The sequence below is a fragment of the Gobio gobio genome (assembly GCF_949357685.1).
Source record: "Gobio gobio genome assembly, chromosome: 25".
NCBI lineage: Eukaryota > Metazoa > Chordata > Actinopteri > Cypriniformes > Gobionidae > Gobio > Gobio gobio.
Window position 1 is genome coordinate 14703096 of NC_137121.1, and position 25065 is coordinate 14728160.

Below are 25065 nucleotides of genomic sequence, written 5' to 3' on the forward strand. Positions count from 1 at the left end.
AACTGAATTACGTGATGACACACTCTGAAACACATCTACAATGACAATAACTATTATTACTTACGGAGTTATTAACGCACAGAAATACCACACAAGGAAAAACAGACTTTTGAGGAATAAACAAGCCAGGAAAACTCCATATAACTCTGTTACTGGACGCTGCTGAGATGAAAACTCTCTGCACATGCACCAGACAAGTCTGAACAAGTTGACGCGCATATGCGCGAGGCAGAGAATTTTGTACAGTGCCATCAAGTGTTAAAACCGGTTAAAACGCCAAAGGCGAAGCTTGAATTTACGGGTATGTCCCTCTTTGGCTAATGTACTTTCAAGATGGAGGGGCAACATGGCGACCACCGTTAGACCCCATTACCTTATGTATTTTCAATGGCATATTATAAACTTACGAGAATACTTTATTACTTGAAAGAAGTAAATATACATTAATGAGCACATATATTTTTGAAAGAACTAAGTGTTTTTAGCTTAGAATAGACTAAAAAAGTTACACAGTGTAGCTTTAAGTTCTTAAAAAATTTTGTCCCGTTTGTCTCGTCCGTTGGTTATCACTGTCAATCATCACATTTTCCAATTCAACCACACATTAAAATACGGTTGTCGATCCAGAAACTTTGCCGTGCACTTTACAGCTTGAAAAACTAAACTTGTATTCAGATTGTGAATGGGTAGTAAACAGAAAGCAAGAGAAGAGCCTCCCTTTATAATCAGTAAAGCTGTCAATCTCTAAAGCGCAGGCTAACTATATTCTGAACTCTCACGAAAACTCTTAATTGCACAAAGAATCTCTTAAGTAAATCGTGTTTACTCTTTGTTGGTTATAAAGAAAGGATTCACGAGCAAAAAAACAAAAACATTGTGCGTTTTTTAGCTGTGTTAAGGTCCTTTCACACTGGACGCGATTTTGACGCGCAAATAATTTGCGCAATGGTTTTATTTTTTGATCAGCTGTTTGTGTAATGAGTGCTTCCACACCAAACGCTGCAGCGTAAAAAAGATATGTAATTTTTTCGTTTCGATGTCGATTTTTTTGAAAGTCTCGCAGCCACAGAAAAGGCTTAAACCAATCACATACAAGGAAACAAAGGTGACGAAATGTCCAGTTGATGTCACGAGCTATTCAATCAACATTAACATTTGCCAGGTATCGCATTTCTCATGAGATTACAGCTGTAGTTGTAGTTACAGGTGTACAGATGCAGCTGTGTTTGCCCACTGTAGGCTACAGACAACGATAACATAACCTTTTGAGTTAAAACTCGTAGATTTTTTTCTAAACCTAATTGTGTCGGCGGCTATGTAAAGAGAATGTGTTTCTGTCAGTACGACTGTGGCACTTAAATGTGTACATTTGTGATGAATAGCTTGAAACACAGCTGCTCCAGATCGATTGGTTCCTGAAGGGTGTGGTTTGTCTCGTCAGATGCGGTGCTACTGTCTCTGGAGGAGCTCCTCAAATTGTCCCACGGACATTTGAAAGTAAGTGCGGAACCGGCCATGATAAAGTTTTAGCTCCAGTACAAGATAAGCATACTCCCCTTCAGACTCTCTGTTCTTTTAAGACTGGGTGCACCAAAAACCTTCTTTTCGGTCTTTTAAATAAAATGAAAAGCTCGTCTTCACTGGATGATGAAGTGTCCGTGTTTTCTCAGCTGTCGCCGCAAATGTTTTGGAATGTTGGAGCTCTGAAATGTCACAGACATCGCAAATTCGTGTCGCGGCTGATGTGAATGGTTTTGACGCTAACAAAATATTAACTTTTTCGCTTCGCTTTTTCGTTACGCGTCCGGTGGGGGGGGGCCTTTGAAAGGGCCTTTAAGAGGATTCTGACTAACTTACTGACCAGAATCTCTGATAGGCAATTGCGTTCATGTGCTCAACAGATTTGATTGTGATTGGCTACAATGCTCAACGCTTGTAAAAACACACTGTAAATAGAAACATTTGATGCTCAGAGAGCGCTCAAACAAACACAAACGAGAGAGAGAGTGTCTATCAGCGGGTAACGAATATACCCGGTAATCTGTACGGTAGCCTACTGCGGAAATGCTGCTACCGTCAATTGTTTTTTAGTACCGGTATGTTTGACAACCCTAAAACGGTCACATTGTTTTTTTTGCCAAATAAGACATATTTTGTTGATCCTGGAACAACATTCCTGTTTTAGTCCTAACCCTATTCCTACCGCTAAACCCAACCTTACCCATAACTTATCCCTAAAATCAGAGGGAAATAGGTGAATAAGCCCCTAACCCTCATTGTAATCCAAAGCTTGACATAAAGGGAAATTATATCAAATCTGATTGGTTGATTGGAATGTTGTTGATGCACATTTTGATGCAAACATGTTGTACTTGATTAAATCACATTCACCACCCTAAAACATCTCTCTCTGTCTCTCTCTCTTACACACACATTTCTATACTTTTTTAATACACTCCCACACATACCTTACTCTCTATGCTCTGTATACTTTGGATGCCCCGGGGCTTGCAGTTGCCGCATACCTGATGCCAGGCCGGCTAATCCGAGGCATTCTCCCATTCTTACAGCTCTAGTTACCCAGCGAGCATTATAATACACACATACTGTACGGACACAATGATAACTCCACACACAGACAAACGTACAAGAACAGACAAGCAGATCTAGAGTCATGGACGCATGCAGATCCATTCCGACATTAACAGCAGAACTCGGCCCAACTTCTGGGGATTTCAAAGGATCCCGAAAATGTCTTTGTTATCATTGTGAGATCCTTTGAAGAACAGCTGTTTTGACCGTCTTTGATCCGACTCGTGGACATATAAACCTCACAGGTTTTAACAAAGCCGATATCCAATCAGAGATGAGTATGTTCGATAAAACACAATGAATATTTCTCACATTTGCATGGGAGTAAATAAAGCCTTGTGAAACATTAGTGATTGGTTTTGTTAATGAATGCGTGCGTGCGTGTGTGTGTGTGTGTGTGTGTGTGAGGGTGTTGACGGATGGCTACGGCTCGTGCTGATGGCATGCGGTGAAGCCATGAGGTAATGCAGCAGAAAAGCATTAAATTACAGGCAGACAAAACAACAGTCTGTCTCTGCTCTGTTCGATTTGAATGACCAGTGTCTCCAGCACACCCGCTGAGCACAAAAGCCTTCCTGAACTGACATTTCCATTATGTTATGGTATAGATATGCAATGAATGGAGCAATATGATCCCAGGTCATAAGAATATATACACAACCGACCATATCTTTTAGCTTCAGGAATCTTAGTATATATATACACACACGCACATGGTTCTACATGGTCAAGCTTCACTGCCATTTTCTTTTGAAAATGTACAAATTTAGAAATATATTATGCTGATGAAATAGAAATAAACTCTGAGAATATGCACAGCATGCTAGTATGCATGTCTTTTCTAGAAAAAAGAGAGGTTTGTGGATTCTTTAGTGTGTGAATATGACATCTGGGCCCAGTTGTTCAAAACGTTTAATCTGGATTTAGAAAGGTTTTGCTATCCAGAATCAGGTAATTCGTCTTGATTTTTTTCTAGTTTTTCAAAGCAAAATTGGATTGGATCACCCTGATCCAGATACACACTTTTTCAGATTAACAAATCAGGATTACCACTGCTCTAAATGGGATCACAATGTAGGCCACTAGCTATGTAAAGAACAACAGGTCGAATAGTCAATAAGGGATCACTTTAAGGCCCAATCCCAATTCTATTTTCCACCCCTTTGCCTACCCCTACCCCTATGCCACTGTTGCTTATCACAAGAACATGACTGTAAATATGAACACAAGATTGAATGTAACATAAAACAAATGATCATTTGTCTTTAAAATCCTTATTAATTCCAAAAAATGCTCTTTTAATTTTTATGGATTTTCCCTTTTACTCATATTTTAATGGTAAATTGACTCCATTTTAATGGTTAAATTAAATTGTAGTAATCAAAAAGCATGTCTAATTAATTGAAATCATGAAACTTACACAATTTAACAACAATTTATTAAAAGTTTAATAAAAAAAATAACTTGTTTAGGGCCATATAAATAAATAAAAATTCTCAAATTTCGTATTTTTACCAAATTCTGTGTTTTTTGTTTTAAGTTTCTTGGATTCCATTTTAATGGTTTAATTAAAAGCATATATAATGAATTGCATAAAAAATTATTAAAAAATTATAATTATTATTTCTATGAAATTGTTTTTTTTTTTTTTTACAGAAATGTTGTGTTGTGTATTTTAAGTTTTCTGGAAAACAAATGTAGGCATAAAACATTAATTAAATGTATCTTTTAATCATATGAAATTAAACAAACTTTTTTGTGCAGCACAACAGAGCTTTACTGTTAAAATAAAAAAAAAAAATTAAAATTAAAACTAGAAAATTTGTGATTCTCAGAGCGGCTCTGGTGATGAAGTTCATGCATTCATGTCCTCATATATGAAGCGGCAGACGCTGAAAACACTGTAAGCGTCACGTGTGCTTCAATGTGTGTGTGGTAAAACGAAACCGCGTGTCTGCGCCATTCATTCACACAGAGACACACAGAACATGCAGGATTCATATTTAAATAGTCTTTTTGCAGTTTAATATTCACAGACACTAGTCTATATCGTGATTTGATTTGTGTACTGACCTGCTTTTTATTAATTTATCAAAAAATTGACAAGTTCCGTTAAATTCCTCATTATACAGTAAATTCCATTTGATGGATTTCGCGATTACGTCTGTGATTTGAGATTTAGGGTTAGGGTTAATATGAGATTTGAGGGGAAACTTTTATGAGACAAAGAAAAAAACATTTGTAAGAGAACACAAAAACATTGAAAGATAATTGTTCCTTCCATCTCCATCTCTTTAGGGGCTCCGTAGCTCCTTATCTGACCAACAACAAATAAATAATACAAATAATAATAATAAAAAAATAAATAATAAATAATAACACAGTTTCTTTAGCCTACATTTTGTTCCCGAAATCCTGGGATAAGGATAATCCTGATTTTTTGGATCAAAGTTATCGAAACCCTACTACAACACATGCTGAACGTCTGATCATGGATTCCGTGATCTAATCCGATTTCAGAATTTTCAAGATTTGATCCAATCTGATAGCCGAAATCTGATCAGATTACTTTTGAACAATTGAGCTCTGGTGCTATTACTGCCTGAGCCAACAGCGAGACAAAATAGGACCAAAAATATACACTTATGCTCACAACAGAGCGTAATTCAAGAAATGACAGCACATATCCCAGCAAAACTTGTGTGGACATGTGAGTCTATGTAAAATATATTAGGTTGCGTCTCTAATATTCTCCTCAGGATTAAAACAGAAAACTACAGTCTTTCAATAACACACAAACCAGTCTTGAAAAGTGCCTGGCCAAGATATTCCATCAACCATGAGGCAAACTCTCTCTTGTTCCACTAGTTAAGAATGCAAACTCTGGAGACTCATAACCATTAGTCTATCCACACAATAAGGCCCAAAAGTTCACACAGAGTGCACAAAGTCTACCAGAGCAAATTATCAAAAATCTCATAACTACAGCTAAAGAACCCATTAAACCTGACAAGCAGACCCTTATGAGCGAGGCTCAATCTTCAACCAGATATGAAACTCATAATAAGTGGATTTCATGTAGCATGCATTTTGGTTTTAATAAAAACAGACAGCAATGTTAAAACTCTGGAAATGAATAAACTAGCCAATATTTTCTCACATCATACTCCAGCCTGTGACAGCGTGGTAAGTTATGTTTGGTTAGACATGTACACATAATCAGTAGATATCAAACGATCTGTAACAATGCAATACGGTCACATATAAAAAAAACATGTTTTACATAAGTGTGTGAATCCACAAATGAATCCACAGTGAAATGAATCGAACAAATGTGCAATGTCTTACCCGTGAGCTAAAAAATAAAAACATTAATTTTAACATTTAACCTTTAAAGAGCACCTATAATGGCATTTAAAATGTTCCAAATATTGTTTTAGAAGTCCGCAACAACAGTTTTGCATGCATGCAATGACAAAAAAGACTTTAGTTTTCTTATAATATGCATTTATTTTTACCTGTTTTGACAGCGATTCTCAAATGATTCCTTTAGTGATTCACTTTTCAAAACCCCGCCTTTACGTGACGCTAATCTGCGGTGATTGGTCCGATGACCCAGTCAGTTGTGATTGGTATAGTCTGTGCAGATATTTTCGGAAACGGAACACCCATCAAAGTCTTATAGTGACAGTAATTTGTTAATATGTGTCAGGAGTTATGAATATGAAAACCGTGTCGGTACCGTTTGATTGTAATATGAGCCTCAGCTGATCTCATTCATAAAAAACTCCTCTATTCTCCTCACGAAGACTCGCGACAAATCAACATCCCTCAGGGCTTTTAGTTCAAAAGTGTGCAGATGAGGAGACATATTGATAGACTCTCATATGTCTGTGTCAAATTTCTAAACAGAGGAGTATTTTTTATTCAATACTTCCTCAAAATGCGCAGATGTCTCTTATGTGTTGTTTTCAATTCATACTGGCAGCCGGAGGGCGCTCTGTGCACATGTAATCCATATATGGTACAGACAGACGAAGAAGATACCATGTGCCATAATAGAAGTCCATAATAAAAGCTTCCTGAGATCGCGAAACATGCAATTAGGGACATTTGACGACTAATAAACACACAATCGCGACGATGTATGGTTTGTCTTCAAGCCACTTGATCTTCAAATGCTCATCCTTGGGCAGATGAAAAAAGTTTGCTTTTGAGTCGCACTTCAGAACACAGCGTCTCGTGGCCATGATGTTTTTTAGTTTTCACTGGCGTCTTGGAGCGCAATAAGTGGGCGTATCGTATTCAAATAACTTGACAAGTTGACGTCATCTAGTCAGAGAAAAAGCTTCGGTCTTCTAACGATTCTTAAAAATGACTCAGAGTCGACTCTTACTTTTGAAAGAGAATAACTATATACACCGTGCACTGTCATATTTCAAACTTTGCAGGATGTTTTTGTTCACTTAGATCTATGTTACACACTACATGAAAGGTACATTTCAAAATTCCATGATAGGTGCTCTTTAACATTATATAATTTCCAAAATCAAGCTCAAACTGAGTTTTTTTGACCAGCAAATTTCAGAGAATTTCGGACATCCGTGTTTTGTCCGTCAATAGAACGGCCGCATCTTAGCCAGTAAGTGCATCGCATCACGTTTTCATCAACTTGCAGGTTATAAAGTTTATGAAGGGCGCACAGTTTCTGTCAGTTGGCCAAAATCTCATTGCATTGCAAACAAGCAGAGTCGGTCCAAACTGATTTGTTAGTGAGGCAAAAATAAACACAACAGCTGCGACAGAAATGCAAGCTATTCAATATTATTTCAATATTCAGTACAACAGAACTCTTGCTTGTGAGAAACTGCTTATTTAGTCTTTATAGATCTGTGTGTGTGGATTATCAACTTAATTCTGTTTGTGCACCTGATACAATCTGAGGCCCGCTGTTTCATGTGAAGGGTGCTGAGCGCGGCAAAACAAAATCCTACGCTTGATTGTTGCCGAAAGCCTCAAACATCTAATTATGTGATATAGTAAGTAAATAAATATGCAAATTGTATTTTGAAGGGATTGCCTGAAGTCAGGGACCCAATTATTTTAGATGTATAAAACTGAAAAAAAATGTTAAAGACCACACGTTTAGTAATTATGGTTGCTACATTACACTTTGCTCATGTGTTCTGTTTATGGTTTTAAAATGAACGCGGTTTTGTTTTAAAAAAAGAATTTGAGGGCAAACAATTCTGTCTAACCAACTCATAATGTAATAAGTATTACATTATTATTGTAATAAAATGTTCATAATGTAATACTTTTCTCAAACCGTAATAAAATCTTGAGCTCATAATGTAATAACAATTTTTACATTATGATAAATGAATTACATTATAAACACCAAAAACATGTCATATTTACATTATTGTAATAGCTTTTAAAGCATAAAAAATATTAGTATTTCTTTTTAAATGTATTTTTCTCAAACTGTAATACTGTTTACGGGGAATACTAATATATTTTATGTTTTAAAATCTATTACAATATTGAAAATATGACATGTTTTTGGTGAGTTGATAAGGTAATAATTTTCTCATAATGTAAAAATTATTAGTACATTATGAGCTCAAAGATTTTGTAGCAACACATAATGTAATAACTGCACATAATGTAAAAACTGCACATAACGTAATAAGTATTACATTATTATTGTAATAAAATATTCATAATGTAATAATTTTCTCAAACCGTAATAAAATCTTGAGCTCATAATGTAATAACAATTTTTACATTATGATAAATGTATTACATTATAAACACCAAAAACATGTCATATTTACATTATTGTAATAGCTTTTAAAGCATAAAAAATATTAGTATTTCTTTTTAAATGTACTGTAAGGGAATACTAAAATCAATTACAATAATGAAAATATTACATGTTTTTGGTGAGTTGATTATGTAATAATTTTCTCATAATGTAAAAATTGTTATTATTAGATTTTATTTTGTAAAATTGTTAGATTTTGTTACATTTTGAGAAAATTATTACAGTACGTAGCGACACAATGTAATAACTGCACATAATGTAAAAACTGCACATAATGTAATAAGTATTACATTGTTATTTGTAATAAAATGTTCATAATGTAATAATTTTCTCAAACCCAAATAAAATCTTGAGCTCATAATGTAATATTTTTACATTATGATATTATTAATACGTCATATTTTCATTATTGCAATTGCTTTTAAAACATAAAAATATTAGTATTTTAAAAAATGTACTTTAAGAGAATAGTAATAGTTTTTTTTTTTTAAATATATTACAATAATGAAAATATTATACGTTTTTGTGAGCTGAAGACTTTATTACATCCTGAGAAAATTCGTACATTATGAACATTTTATTACAATAATAATTTAATAATTATTACATTATGTGTAGTTTTTACATTATGTGCAGTTAGTTTTACCAACAATTTCTGCAACAAAATGTAATATTTCATGCAGTTCTTAGCGTCTCATGTTCTGCTTTTATATGCTAAACATTAGGGATGTAACGGTTTGTGGTAAAAAAAAATGTACGTACCGTTTTCCACCCACGGTTCGGCACACACTTCCACCAAGGTTAATCTCAAATCTAACGAGGCATCTATAATAACGTGTAAAACAGAAGTTCTGCATGCGCTTCACGTGAGAGTAGCTGTCCAATCATCTGTTAGTATGTAAATCTATGACATCACAGTTCTTCACGTGTTGGTGTGTTGCAGTTCAGCATTGCAAGCGAAGGAAATAAGCTGCTGATAGAGTCGCTGCCTTCATCATATAAATCTCATGTCTGGGAACATTCTGGGTTCCTAATATGTTAAAGTAGCGATGGTCAAAAAAACGTGGACAGTACAGTCACTCTTTGTAAATTTAGTTCACGCGAGTGCATATGCTCTAATATGACCAGTCATTTACGCCGTCAGTCATCACCCGGGTGTTGATAGCTCACGGGCGCAGGTGAGGACGAAACAGCACACATTGCCTTCTGTGTTTAAACAGGCACTCAGTGTTAATTCGAACAGGCACAAAACAGTAATGAAAGCTCTGGGCAGGGCTCGACAATAAGGACTGCCCGGTGGCCCGGGGCCATTGTGAAAGACGCTCGGGACAGTTGACGGAGCTGTCACTGCATGATTTACTTAAAACAAGGGAGTGAGTTAGTAAAACGCACTGATGTATCATAAGTCGTGTGGACTAATTGTTAATTTGTGGCCATGATATACATATTTTATCCAGCATGTCATGTTCGGGGGCTCCATATGAAACTTCTACTACATTTGGACATCGCAAGAATTCCACTCATGGTTGACTTCTGGTCAAATACAACACTAACAACTTCTAATTGAAACGGTTCATGTTAAAAACTGGTTACTGGATAGATATATCAGAACATGGATTACCACCTAAAACTAATATCTTTCTGCAAACTAACTGTCACTCTGATCATTTATCCTCCTCTGCTGGAACAGGCCTGAGGGGAGGGGAGGGGAGAACATATTTTCCACCAGCTGTCTCACATGAATGAAACTTTGGTTTAAAAGATTTCAGCCCGTGCATTTTTGTTCCAGCTTCTGTATTAGTGCATCTTGCATAGAACATTGTGGAGTGCGTTTGTGGATCTAATTGCATCTAAAGTTGTGGAACTCACCTTTGCTGGGTTTTCGGACGTGCCCTTTGAGTGGCATTTCCTGGCACAAGAGCGACGGACTTGGCGGCACGATCTCAGGACCCAAGCTGTCGTCCGTCTGACCTCCTGTGACCTCCCGTTGCAGAGTCTGGAAAAGAAGTCAAAGGTTAAACATAGGTCAGGATTAAACACAGGCGTATTGTCCTGTCAGAGCTGTCACACTTGGATGGTTGGGTCTTATTTAATTCACTTTGACAGCACTGCAGTCTGCTTCTTTAGTTCACTCCACATGGATTTATTATTGGTTAATTCTGTATTTACATGAAAAGCCATTACTTGCAATGAGGATATAGATGGTTTGTGCCAACCACAACTACCAGCTGAAGAGAGCATGAAACCATTCAACATCAAGAGACAGTAAGGCCCTGTTTACACCTGGTATTAAAAAGTGTTTCCGTCATTCTGATCACAAGTGGATGATGCTAAATACTAGGGCTGGTCTGAATACCATTTTTTTTGAGCTTCGAAGCTTCGGTAGTAATCAACACGAATATTCGAAGCTTCGGAGAGAGGGGGCTGAACATATTCTTCTCTCTAATAAAGGCAGGAATCTCAAGATGCACTAATGCACTAGAGATACAAAACACACAGGTCTGTTACGTCCCAGTAAAATCTCACGATTGAGTTTTAACAAGCTTCTATATTTCGCAATAGATTTATTTAGATTGATAATAACAGGTAATATGCTTGCTGCGATAGTCAGTGTTGCCGGTGTTATCGGTGTTCAGGCGCAACACTGGTTACATCACTTGCCCACCATGACACCGCCCCCCACCGTTTAGATCTTTTTATAGTAATAAAATAATTTAGATAAAGAACAGACAATACAAATAAAAATTTAATGTGTCTGCTTAATACAGCGTGAGCCGAACGAGAGTCGCAGCACAAACTAGCAGCAGGAGTGAGATTTCATTTATCACGAGAACGAGGAGCTGAATGCCAAGATGACGGCGGAAGATTTGGTTTCAAAGTGGAATGTAAAAGCGCCTATTTAAGTGAGTTTGTCATTGTACTGTTTTGTTGTTGTGTTTTTCATTAAGAATAATAGACTAATGGACCCACCATTCAAGCAACCCACCCCCGAATTGGCGCTAATTCTAAACCGAAAGTAAAATACGCACGGCCGCACTGTCATTCATGGTGCGTGTTAACTTGCTCTACTTCCATAGGAATTAATTGAAAACTCTCACTTTGCTCTGCTCCGTTATGAATGCCCGAGCGGCGGTGTGCATTTTACTTTCGGTTTAGAATTAGCGATTTAAAAGCCTCCGTCTGTGATACCAGTATTACCGGTGCTGTCACATGTCAATTAACCAGAGAGAAAATGTCCTCACTGTCACATCCCTAACTGGTAAAAAGGCTAATACAATTTGTTTCTGTTATTCTATTTCCCACAATGTCAAACCAACGCAGCTTAACCCAAAATACAAGCTCAGGAATGAGCTTCTGTCCATACAAGCTCATTCAGTTGTGTGCTCTAGACAGAGAATACTCCAGTTGCGGGGAACACATTAGTAGGCTAAGAAGAAGCAAATATATTTATTAAGTATAGCGAGATTGGGTTCCTTCAACTGTCCATCCGATTCAAAACAGCAAGGCTATATAAAATAATTGTAAAAAAAAGAGTATTGTATTTCGCCAGATTTTATAGCGTAAACATATTCAAGCGCAAAGGAGAACTGTTTTAAGGGGGGTGCCAGTTGTGCTGCAAAAAAACATATATTCGAATCCCAAAATTTAAAATCGAATACCAACCCACCGAATGAATATTCGGGTCCAGCCCTACTAAAATACAGGTGTAAACGGGGTCTAAAACATTTTGAGCTTGTCCACTTTCAACCACTTCCAGAGGTAGGCTATTCGAAAACGCATTCGACCAGATTGCTTTCGTAGTGTAGATTTCTTATGTGGTCCAATGCGTTCGAACAGCCACAAAAGACCGTGTACTCACCCCCTACTGACCTAACGCGTAAACATTATGGGAAGCACGCTAGCCAGATGGGATTTGAACTTTGTTGACCAAAGTTTGGTTTGAAGACGAAAAACGTACCAAGCACATTGTTCTCTCACACACTCAGTGTTCGCCTTGGTCTTGCAGGTATCAGTGCAGAAACGAAAGCTGCTGCTCTCCATACGTATTTTCCATCATCTCCTTTCACATTCATATGTACATTGCGCAAGCTTATTTCGTCCATTAGATCAAAACATCTGAAAAAATTTAAAATTACACTTTAAATTGAAATTACAATAAACAGTCACAGTTGCAATATATCTCAATGTGACATGTAATTTCACAATTAAATATTCAGTTAAGAGGTATTAAGTTCCAATTATGAGAAATAAAGTTTTTTGTATGTCGCTAAACAGTTTTGTTAGTATTGTTGGCTATTGGGCTAACATCATGTTCAAAGAAACAAACTGACTAAAAAGTAAGTCATGGATTTCCTGGTAGTACATGACTGTTCTATAATTAGTCATCCTGGAAATCAAGCCAACTCAATGCACATGTGCCATTATGTCATTACTTCTGAGCAGCACATCTGAGAATTAAAAATAAAACATTAACCCCCGGTTTCACAGACAAGGCTGTGAAATATCTCCCATTTTAGCTTTGCTTTATCAGATTACAATCAGATTATCAGATTACAAATTCCACAACCCATTCTGATTGGCACAGTCAATAGTTCAATATTTCAGCTCCTCCCCCGTTCTGCTCTGAAGTTACATCTTCCAGTTTGGTAAAGGAGAGTAGGAAGAGCAAAACGAGGCCGGTACCACATATGCTAAGCACAGCAGCTAGTAAAAGCCAGCTCTGAAACCAATTAGGACTGCCATACAGTCCACTGCTGCCACATCCACATCCCACGCTGCCAAATCTCCGTTCCTCTCTTCCTCTCTTTGAAAAACATGCCCTTCTGTTGAAGACTCAGCTGAAGTGTGGATCATAACACAAAGGAAAGAAGTCCTTGGAAAAGTACAGCTGAGTAAATCTGTTCGTAGCAGACAAAGAAGAGCAAGGCGATAGACAAAAATAAATCGGCCATTATTTGAATAGCTGTGTTTGATGTAACCAAAAAAATATTGTTTTTGTGTCAGTTTAAAGTCAACATGATATGGCCTTCGCTACTCCTTTTACTATACAATCTGACATACAGTAATTTAGTGTGAAATACAATAGCCAATGAAAAAATGTAAGACGGAGCTTGATTTTATCCATCAGGAATTGACTGGATTGTAAAACGTGGGTGTTTCATTTAAGAATGCATGGAATTAGCTGGTTTATTAATAATAATTGCTTATTTTTGGCAATGCTGTATTATTTTAATTGTTGGATACAATTGAGAAGGTCAAGATCTCTGAGATGGGACAAGCCAAAAAACATTTGGATACAGACATTGGATGTGTTTCAATCATGTATATGAACATATACTACCATTCAAAAGTTTGGGATCAGAAAGACTTTCTACATTTTCGAAAGAAATCTCTGACGCTTACCACGGTCAAAATATTGCTTTCCCTTTCGTTCAGTCACTACGACGTACGTTAGTGACTAACGAATGGGGGTTTCGCTTAGAAGCCAATCATCTTCATCGTATTCAACAGCGCCCAATGGCAGTGCCAATGCCATGGGCATGCGGAATTTGCATGCGTAACTCCGCCCCACCTCGTGGGTATATAAGGAAGTACGCTGCGAACATCGCATTATGTTTCTGCTTTGGAGCCAAGAGGATCTCTTCACTCCTACAAGCCTGATCTGAGTCATCGACAGCTTTCGAGACGAGCAGCTTTCCAGAGGCGTTGGTGTTACGGCGCGTTCCAGTGATCATCATACTGCCTGCCTGCTGATCTGCGCAGTGGTCCACTAGACAGCTGGTGTGTGGTCCCTGGGCGCTTCGGCGTTCTCTGCGAGGCTTTCCTCTCATAAAAGAGCTTACACGTGACGCGTCCTTTTCAGGATGTCTCGTCCGTGTACTTCTGGGTGTGGTCGGTTGCTTTCCTCCTCTGATGGGCACGAACACTGTCTGGTATGTTTGGGCTTTCAGCATGCTCAGACAGCGTTCGCGGATGAGTCATGTTCTCACTGCGGGAACATGACCATCGCAATGTTGCGGTCAAGACTCCATGACCTTCGTTCTGAAGTGAGAGTCCCCTCTACCACACCCCGATCTACTGAGTCCCAGAGGCCCAGTACTTCGGCTGGTGGTCAGGGTGACTTGACGGTTACGGTGTGGAACAAAGCCCCGACGCTCATGCCTCGGGCCACACCCCTGTCTTGCACATTGCAACCCGCGAGCGTTCAGATGCAGATCGCGGGGCCGGCTCCGGCCCCCCCGCGCATCTCATTTGGCGCTCCGGAGGAGGATGCAATGTCGATCACCGCATCACAAGGTGGGCTCGAGTCCTCTGGAGATGACGACTCGGCTGTGCTGCCGCCCTCGGGCGTGCCAGCATTGCCCGAGTCAGATCCAGAGCTGACAGCCATGTTGTCTCGGGCAGCCGCGAGTTTAGGGATCGAGTGGAACCCTCCACCCTGTCCCGAACGCTCAAGGCTCGATGATTGGTTTTTGGGGGCTCGCGCTGACACCCGTCAGTCCTTGCCCTCAATACCTTTCTTTCCCGAGCTGCATGAGGAACTCACGCGGTCCTGGAAGTCCCCGTTGTCTTCCCGTGACCGTTCACTGACTTCCTCCGCCTTCTCCGTCCTCGATGGGGCGGCAGCTAAAGGGTACACTGGGGTCCCTCCAGTTGAACGTTCTGTTGCGATGCAACTGTGTCCTCAGAGCGCTTCAACCTGGCGTGGTGATCCTAAGCACCCCTCCAAAGCCTGTCGATTCACATCAACCTTGGTGTCGAAATCGCACAGAGCCGCGGGGCAGGCTGCCGCTTCGCTGCATGCCATGGCGATCCCCCAGGTCTACCAGGCCAGGATCCTCAAGGACATGCACGAGGGTGGAGTTGATCCGGGGCTCTTAAATGAGCTGCGTGCCGCCACCGACCTCGCTCTCCGGGCGACGAAGGTGACCGCACGCTCCCTGGGTCAAGTGATGTCCACAAATGTGGTCCAGGAGCGTCACCTGTGGCTGAACCTGGCCGATATGCGGGACACCGAGCGAACCCGGTTCCTCGATGCCCCCATATCCCAGGCCGGCCTCTTCGGCGGGGCGGTTGAGGACTTTGCCCAACAGTTCTCAATCGCCCAGAAGCAGACTGAGGCTATCAAGCACGTACTGCCCCGGCGGCCAGCTGCTGCCTCCACCCCGCCGCCGGCACAGTCAACTCAGTCTGCTCCACGCCGAGGACGCCCTCCTAAGGCTCCCGCCCCTCCCACCCGGTCCAAGCAGCAGCCTTCACCCGGGCCGGGTCGCGGAGGAAGCCGTCCAAGTCCCCTCAGGCCGCCCCGCGCCCCGCTAAACGCCAGGCCAAGCGGCGCTCCTGAGACGGACGGCTCAGGGATGGGAAATTCTTTCGAGGAGATGGTAGCAGGACCACTCCTTCCCCCGGTGGAGGGCCGGGGGAGAATCCTTTGTTCAGCTGCTGGCCCCCGGGTCAGCAGCACCCTATGTTGGTCAAAGAAAGAATTAACACTCCCATCCCTGAGCCCACAGAGTCCGGTGATGACGGTGCGCGCCACCCACGGGTCCCGCCACTCGCATCCCACTCTGTCGCCAGCCTCCTGGCAGAGCAGACCCCAGTGGAACGCTGGTCCTTCCCTGGTCTCCTCTGTCAGGACGCAGCTGTCAACCGTGCCCCCGCACCGGGACGCCCCACAGCCTCCCATGTCCGGGCCGGTGACGCTGCATCGCTGCAAGCCCACACCGGGTACGTCTGTACACCGTATGACCCCGCTGGTGCAGTTTCTGGATGTCTGGCTTCAGCTTCCAGGGCTGTCCCGCTGGGTCGAGCGGACCGTCAGGCGCGGCTACGCGATTCAGTTCGCGCAGGTTCCTCCCTGCTTCCGGGGAGTCCGTTCCACCATGATCGGGGCCAACGCCCCCGTCATGCGAGCGGAGATTGCCACCCTACTGGCGAAGGGTGCGATCGAACCTGTCCCTCCAGCCGAGATGAATTGCGGGTTTTACAGCCCGTACTTCATTGTACCCAAAAAGACCGGTGGGCTACGGCCAATCCTGGACCTGCGCGTCTTGAACCGTTACCTTCACTGGTTTCCGTTCAAGATGTTGACAGCGAAACGCCTTTTCGAATGCGTTCGTCCACACGATTAGTTTGCAGCGATCGACCTGAAGGACGCCTACTTCCATGTCTCCATTTTGCCTCGACACAGACCGTTCCTACGGTTTGCTTTCGAGGGGCGGGCATATCAGTACGCAGTTCTACCATTCGGGCTATCTCTGTCCCCTCGCGTCTTTACGAAGATTGTCGAGGCAGCCCTTGCGCCCCTTCGGCAGCACGGGGTCCGCATCCTGAACTACCTCGACGACTGGCTCATACTGGGTCCCTCTCGAGAGCAGGTTTGCGGACACAGAGATCTGGTGCTCCATCACCTAGCCCGTCTGGGCCTTCGGGTCAACTGGGAGAAGAGCAAACTTTGCCCCGCGCAGAGGATCTCTTTTCTCGGTATGGATATCGACTCGGTCGCCATGTGCGCGCAGCTTTCGAGCGAGCGCGCGCAGTCTCTGCTGACTTCCCTTCGACAACTCGAGGGCAAGAGTGCGGTTCCACTGAAACACTTTCAGAGGCTCCTGGGGCATATGGCATCTGCAGCCGCGGTAACGCCGCTCGGATTGCTTCATATGAGACCGCTTCAGCACTGGCTACGCGATCGAGTCCCGAGATGGGCATGGCGGTCTGGCACGCTCCGGGTCCCAGTGACCCGGGCCTGCTTACAGACACTCACCCCGTGGTCGAACCTCAAGTTTCTACGGACCGGAGTGTCCTTAGAACGAGCTTCCCGGCATGTTGTTGTGACAACAGATGCATCATCCACGGGCTGGGGTGCCATGTGCAATGGACAAGCAGCCGCGGGCTCCTGGACAGGACCCCAGCGCCTTCTGCATGTCAATTGCCTCGAGTTACTGGCTGTACGGTTCGCCCTGCACCGCTTCCGAGCGTTGCTGAAGGGTCAACATGTGCTAGTCAGGACAGACAACACGGCCGTAGTAGCGTACATCAACCACCAGGGCGGTCTACGCTCCCACCGTATGTCTCAACTCGCCCGCCATCTCGTTTTGTGGAGTCAGAAGCGCCTGAGGTCCCTTCGTGCTGTCCACATCCCTGGAGACCTGAACTGTGCAGCCGACGAGCTGTCACGGTTTCAGCCTCTCCCCGGAGAGTGGAGACTCCACCCCCAGACGATCCAGCTGATATGGGAACGGTTCGGCGACGCACAGGTAGATCTGTTTGCCTCCCAGGACTCTTCCCATTGCTCCCTGTATTATTCCCTGACCGAGGGCACCCTCGGCACGGATGCACTGGCGCACAGCTGGCCGTCCGGGCTACGCAAGTATGCGTTTCCCCCAGTGAGCCTTCTTGCACGGGTACTGTGCAAGATCAGGGAGGACAAGGAGCAGGTCGTCTTGGTCGCCCCGCTTTGGCACGGCCAGACCTGGTTCCCAGAACTCTTACTCCTTGCGACAGCCCCTCCCTGGCCTATCCCTCTGAGACCAGACCTCCTGACTCAGAGACGGGGCACCTTTTGGCACCCGCGTCCAGCGTTCTGGAAGCTCCACGTGTGGCTTCTGGACGGGACACGGCAGGTTTGAGTAGCCTTCCACCTGCGGTGGTCGCTACCATCACTTCCGCTAGAGCTGAGTCTACACGACGTCTCTACGCGTTGAAGTGGAACCTCTTCGTCACATGGTGCTCTTCCCGCCAAGAAGACCCCTGGAAATGCCCGATCGGGTCCGTGCTATCGTTTCTCCAGGAGGGGGTGGAGCGAAGGCTGTCTCCCTCCACCCTGAAAGTGTACGTGGCCGCAATATCTGCCTACCACGATCTCCTGGGAGACAAAAAGGTAAGTCAGCACGACCTGATCATCAGGTTCCTGAGGGGGGCGAGGAGACTGAATCCTCCTCGCTCTCCTCTCGTTCCCTCTTGGGACCTCTCAGTAGTCTTAAGTGCTCTGCAGAGGCCTCCCTTTGAGCCTTTGCGGTCGGCCGAGATTAAGTTCTTGTCTATGAAGACGGCTCTGCTGACCGCATTGGCCTCGCTTAAGAGGGTCGGGGACCTGCAAGCATTTTCGGTTGACGAAGCGTGCCTTGAGTTCGGGCCGGCTAACTCTCACGTGATCCTGAGACCCCGGCCCGGATATGTGCCCAAGGTTCCTACCACTCCGTTCCGAGATCAGGTGGTGAACCTGCAAGCGCTGCCTTTGGAGGAGGCAGACCCAGCCTTGGCATTGCTCTGTCCAGTACGCGCTCTCCGCGCCTACGTAGACATGACGCAGTGTTTCAGGACCTCAGACCAGCTCTTTGTCTGTTATGGTGGAGAGCGGAAGGGAAGCGCTCTCTCAAAGCAGAGGCTGTCTCACTGGATAGTGGACACCATTGTTTTGGCATACCAGCAGCAAGGCCGACCATGTCCCCTTGGTGTGAGGGCACACTCCACCCGGAGTGTGGCCTCCTCTTGGGCTCTAGCGCATGGCGCCTCGCTAACAGACATCTGCAGAGCTGCAGGCTGGGCGACACCCAACACATTCGCCAGATTCTACAATCTCCGAGTGGAGCCAGTGTCCGACTTTGTACTCGCCCCTACGGGTGGCCGGTAATGGGCCAGGCTCAGGTGTCTTCGCTTGCTCGCCATTCCACTCCCATGACTGGATACGTGCAATATTTTCCTCAGGTGAGCTCCCCGAGAGCCCTGAGCTCCTCCAGCACTGTCGACGCCGACATCAGTTCAGTCTGCCCCTTCGAGCCCAGACCCTCATGTCCGGCCAGGTGCTCCGTGTGCATGGTTCCCCTCCGGCGACCCCCACACGAGTATTCCCACCGCAAGCCTCCTCAGTGAGCAGGTGTCTTTCCCTTGGCAAGTCCCTGCCACCCCTAGGGTTAAAAATCCACCTTCGGCTGGTACCCTAGAGATCTTCCATATGCAACCCTCAGCGGGTCATATGTGTATTCTCTAAGTCCTCCCTACGGTAGGCATCTTGGCATTCCCTCACTGGGATATGCTTCCCAGTGTACCTTGGTAATCCTGTGATAAGTGGGAGTCCTAGGGCCTTAAGTGGCGGGATCTCACACTTACGCAGGGCACTGGATGACAGCTGAGTGGCGTTGTTGAATAGGATCCCCCATTCGTTAGTCACTAACGTACGTCGTAGTGACTGAACGAAAGGGAACGTCTCGGTTACGTATGTAACCCTCGTTCCCTGAGGAGGGAACGGAGACGTACGTTTCCTTAGCCACGTCAGCTGTGCTGCCTGGAACGCGAGGAGTTCAGTCTTGGCTCCTGCAGCAGTAACATAATGCGATGTTCGCAGCGTACTTCCTTATATACCCACGAGGTGGGGCGGAGTTACGCATGCAAATTCCGCATGCCCATGGCATTGGCACTGCCATTGGGCGCTGTTGAATACGATGAAGATGATTGGCTTCTAAGCGAAACCCCCATTCGTTAGTCACTAACGTACGTCTCCGTTCCCTCCTCAGGGAACGAGGGTTACATACGTAACCGAGACGATATTTGCCATCTTTTAATTTTAATATAAAGTTCATTTCAGCAGTTGTTGTCCATGTTTATACAATATTTATAAATAGTAGGATATTATGTATATCGGATATTGGCATTGGCCAATCAAATAATTAATAACACTATATTGTGGATAATAATACTATTTAAAATAGTACTATTTACTATTTTTACTGTTTTAATATATTTCAAATGTATTATTCCTTTGATGGCAAAGCTGAATTTTCAGCAGCCATTACTCATGCTCATTTGATGCGCCACAAACAGTTATGCTGCTTAATATTTTTCGTGGAAACAAAAAATCCTTTTTTTAGGATTCTTTCATGAATAGCAAGTATTTGATATAGCATTCTTTCGTAAACAACTCGAAAATCTTTTCTGTCACTTTTGGTGAATAAAAAGTATAAATTCCTTTCAATAAATTTTTTTTACTGACCCCAAACTTTAGAATTTAGGGTATGATAATTGAATTTGTGTATATATTGAATTTTACACCAATGAAAACAAGGCTGTGAGGGATAGACTACAGTCTTTACAATAGTATGTACTATATAAAGTTTTTTAAAAAAATTTAAATGTTAAAACTCAGCTTTCTAAACATTCTTATGTATTTTTTTTTTTTTGTCAGCTGAACAATTGGCATGTTAAATTCCACTGAACACACTGTAGGCCTACTTCTATCCCTCATAGCCTCGTTTTTCCTGTCAAACATTATATATGTTGCTACCCTGCCTAAGGCGCCATTATTGCTTTCATAGCATCTTTAAAGGTCCCATGGCATGGCATTTTTCTATTATTTTATAATGTTTCCTGAGGTGTACTTATATTGTTAGTATGATTTTTACATCATAAAATGTCATAATTTAGAAATAAAAGGCATTTTTTCTATACTGCTGTTTGCCCTGTGGCTGACTGCCCTGTTTCAAGAGGCGTGTCTGCTGTGAGACTTCAGTAAAAACGCCCACTGTTGTGATTGGCTGACATCTTTGCATTTGAAATGAGCGGAGGGGGCGTGGTTTAATGAGGTCTATGACGCACAAGCTGCTGCCAGAGAGACGGATGGACCTGAGTTCACTTCACATCAGTTCTCAGCATTTCTCAGTTCAGTGAACTGTTGTTACTAGAATATACTTCAGGTTATTAGTTTATTTCTAGTCGGAGGGGCTGTCACTCATGTCAGAAAGTTAGTAACTTTAGTAAATTATGGATCAGCGCTGACTCGAGACGCGAACCGTTTAGAACGATTCAGTCCGATTTGGTGAACTGGTTCGGTTCACTAAAAAGAACTGATTCAAAAGAATGATTCGTTCGCAAACCGGACATCACGGAGACGGAGCATTTGCTAACAAAGTTATTTATAGTAACTACTGAGTTGTAAGAGCTCTGTCTGTCAGCGCGAGTTTATTGTGTTTGTATCTGAGAGTTCTGAATAAATACGAGTCCCATACGAGTCCGTCTTCATCATTATTCTACCAACTTTGTAACACATGCAATGTACCATTACAGCGAGATGAACGAGTTACGAGTAAGTGTTGATAATAGCATTATTTTTAGATATGTTCCAATCATATGAAAAGCGTCAGTGACGCGCATTGAGTACACAGCGCAAACAAAGACACAACAGCAGTAATCGAATGTAATCCAGTTTATTGTGGGGATAGCTGGCTAGCCTAGCCGGATACCCTCACGCTTACCCCCCTTCTGCTTAATCTCGTGCCGCGTTTGGTGCCTCCGCTGTGGGCAGATGCAGTACTGGGGGTCGGGGATGTTGAAGGCCGACCGGTCAGTGCAGCCCGAGCTTCAGCGTGCGTGAGGTTTATCTCTAATGAGATGTGAGTCTGCCGATGTTGAGCAGAAACTCATGACTGTATGCACATTTTAGAACAGATAGACGTGACGAGGACGTACAAAAACACTGACTCACAAGATAGAAAACACCGTTCTGTCGGGAGAGAGAGAAGCCGCAGTGTGTGCACGAATAATAAATAATTAGCTACACATAAGAAATCACTGATCACAGATCAGAAGGAACTGAAAAAAGACTTCTGTTTTCATTTGTACATCCAAACACTGAGAAACTGCCAGCGTTCACTCGTTCACAAGCCTTGATCTCTCCAGGACAAATATAGCGCTTGCATGGGCATGCCAGATTCTCTGGGTGGAGGAAAGGGAGTTAACCGTTCCTGTGTGGACGTCATAACAGGAGACTTCAGGATTGGCTAGTCTGGGCTGTCATTTTCTCAAAGGCAGAGAAAGACAGCCAGAACTCGGTTTTACACCGATCAACATTTCTATCCACTTGGGGACAATATTCTGGCTAGGGGAACTCATATTAATGTTGAAATACCTCATAAAATGAAAATTTCATGCCATGGGACCTTTAAACAGTGCTATCAGAAATGTAATTCAAATAAATGTTGGCGATTACAATCAAAGTATCACAAACAAGATGCCTCAGACAAAAGAGCATGTGTTTTTGTTGATGTTTAGGTTAGTATAAAGACCTCTTGAACAAGCGAGCAGTCGTGCTTCCTGATGAATCACAGGAGAGTTACACAGAGGGCTGATTTAAGCATGGAGAAATGTGCTGAGCTTCAGTTCATGAAAGCCAAAACCAACAAATCACTAAATAGAACCGCCTTCTCTGCCTTCACAGGGTACTTTCCCACTACGCCCGCTGAAGCACAGGTTTCGACAGCATGTGTGTCTCATGAGCCCATGTCAGTACAGATAACACTCCACCGGAGATATTTAGATCTAAAACTGGGATACCCCAATAAAAGTCTCAACATACATCATGAAGCGTTTTATCACATTTTGTCAACATGCGTTTTTACCGTTTTAACTGCACAGTGATCCTTCACTGTAGAAACCAATATCACATAACTACAAAGTTTGTATTTTAATCACAAAATCACAATAAAAAAACACACTACCTGATTTCTGAAGGATCATGTGACACTAAATACTGAAGAAATGGCTGCTGAAAATTCAGCTTTGGCATCGCAATAGCAAATTACCCTTGCATTCAATTAGAAAACAGTTTTAAAATGTAATAATATTTCAAAAACATTATAAAATCTGAATTATTTCAGACTAGCAGTGTTAGTGTATATATACACTCCTAAAAAAATGAGCCAAGCCCAAAATGGCTAAGCACTAAGCTTTTAATTGTCATAACCACAAATTATTGGCCAGGAAATTAGCAAATTTTAAGCAAATGCACTACTTAAAAAGCCATTGCTGTCTGAGAAAAACATCAAAGACTGAATGAAGTTTTTGTCAGAATATGGGAAGTGTGGAATATGTGTGTGTGGAGTGATGAATCACAATGAAACATGAGTCGCTTGGTGATGCTCCAGCATGGTGTCTTTAAAATCTGCTGAGATATATTATAATAAATGCATCTCTACCACAGTGAAGAATGAAGGAAGAGGTGTTGTTGTGTGGGGAGCCTTTTTAATGCTTTGGAGTACATGATAATATTGCAGAATGGGTTGCTTCCCACAAATGAAAAGTTGTTATCTAAAGAATTTTATTTTCCAACAAGACAATGCTCCTGCCCAAATTGCAAAGACAACCAAGAAATGCTTTGCTGTGGAGGCATTTCAATCTCTGTTTAAACATGTCAAAAACAAGAAGACATGGATACAACAAGCTGTTATAAAGACAGACAGTCTTGTGGAGTGGAGTTGGAACACCAACTAAGAGCAAAAAAAAAACATATAAATATGCTAAAAAATATTTATACAACCGTTCTTTCTGGTTCTCGAATCTGATTGGCTGAGAGCCTTTTCCAGCCATGTGTTATTCACACAGTATCGGCACTCACCGTTTGTATCACTCCGCTTGCAGCGACTGTCATGGCGGTCGAGCAAATCCACCATACGTTTAAAAAATTCTACTGTTGTTGTGTCATGAAATTTACAGTTTTTAGGCAAGAATGTATTTAGAACTCAAATATGTGACACGATCAGGCATAACACGACATTGTATAATATTGTGTTGGTCCCCCTTTTGCTGCCAAAACAGCCCTGACCCGTCGAGGCATGGACTCCACTAGACCCCTGAAGGTGTGCTGTGGTATCTGGCACAGATTTTTTAAGTCCTGTAATTTGTAGGAAATTTTCAGACCAAGTCAACACCTCAAACTTGTTGTTGTGCTCCTCAAACCATTCCTGAACCATTTTTGCTTTGTGGCAGGGAGCATTATCCTACTGAAAGAGGCCACAGTCAACAGGGTATACCGTTTCTATTAAAGGGTGTACATGGTCTGCAACAATGCTTAGGTAGATGGTACGTGTCAAAGTAACATCCACATGGATGCCAGGACCCAAGGTTTCCCATCAGAACATTGCCCAAAGCATCACACTGCCTCTGCTGGCTTGCTTTTTCCCATAGTAGTGCATCCTGCTGCCATGTGTTCCCCAGGTAAGCGACGCACATGCACCCGGCCATCCACGTGATGTAAAAGAAAACGTGATTCATCAGACCAGGGGCCTCATTTATAAACGTTGCGTACGCACAAAAGAAGGCGTACGCCTCTCTCTACGCAATAATTGGTATTTATAAAAAGCAAACTTGACAGGAAAATATGCGGTCCTTCACGCAAGCTCTGACCCAGGCGTACGCACAAAAATGGATGAAATGAGAAATGGCGACACCGTCGGCAGATGGAAGAAACACGTGAAAATGTGTGAAACTGTAGACCGTTGTGTAAAAGAAATGGCTATAGCCTACTGCCTCTCATAAATAACATGAAGACTTCACACAGCAAGTCTTACAATTAACAGCCTACACAAACACCCGTTTGATCGATCTGCAGTGTAAAACAAACAAAATCAAACTATAATTACAACAGAAATGCAAATTAACACATATTTGCAAAAAGAAAAGTGAAATATGTTCTGCAATAATATTGGCATGTTATGCAATTCATCCTCATAAATATGGTAAACAGAACGAAATAATGCACAAAACTGATATTCTCGTCAATGTGTCCGTCTGGCGAAGCAGATATAGACAAGATAGATAGATAATTAGGGAGATATATAGATAGATAAAAAGATAGATAGACGTATTAATTGTTC

The 25065-nt window shown here is 42.6% G+C and overlaps 1 protein-coding gene across 1 annotated transcript in view; it reads right to left on the minus strand.

Moving 5' to 3' along the window:
* The window catches only part of zcchc14 (zinc finger, CCHC domain containing 14), a 57487-nt gene that overhangs the window by 26088 nt on the left and 6334 nt on the right, over positions 1-25065 (minus strand). The window contains exon 2 of the mRNA XM_079808753.1: positions 10292-10418. Coding sequence (XP_079664879.1) covers positions 10292-10418 — 127 coding nt within the window. The remainder of the gene's footprint in view (positions 1-10291; positions 10419-25065) is intronic.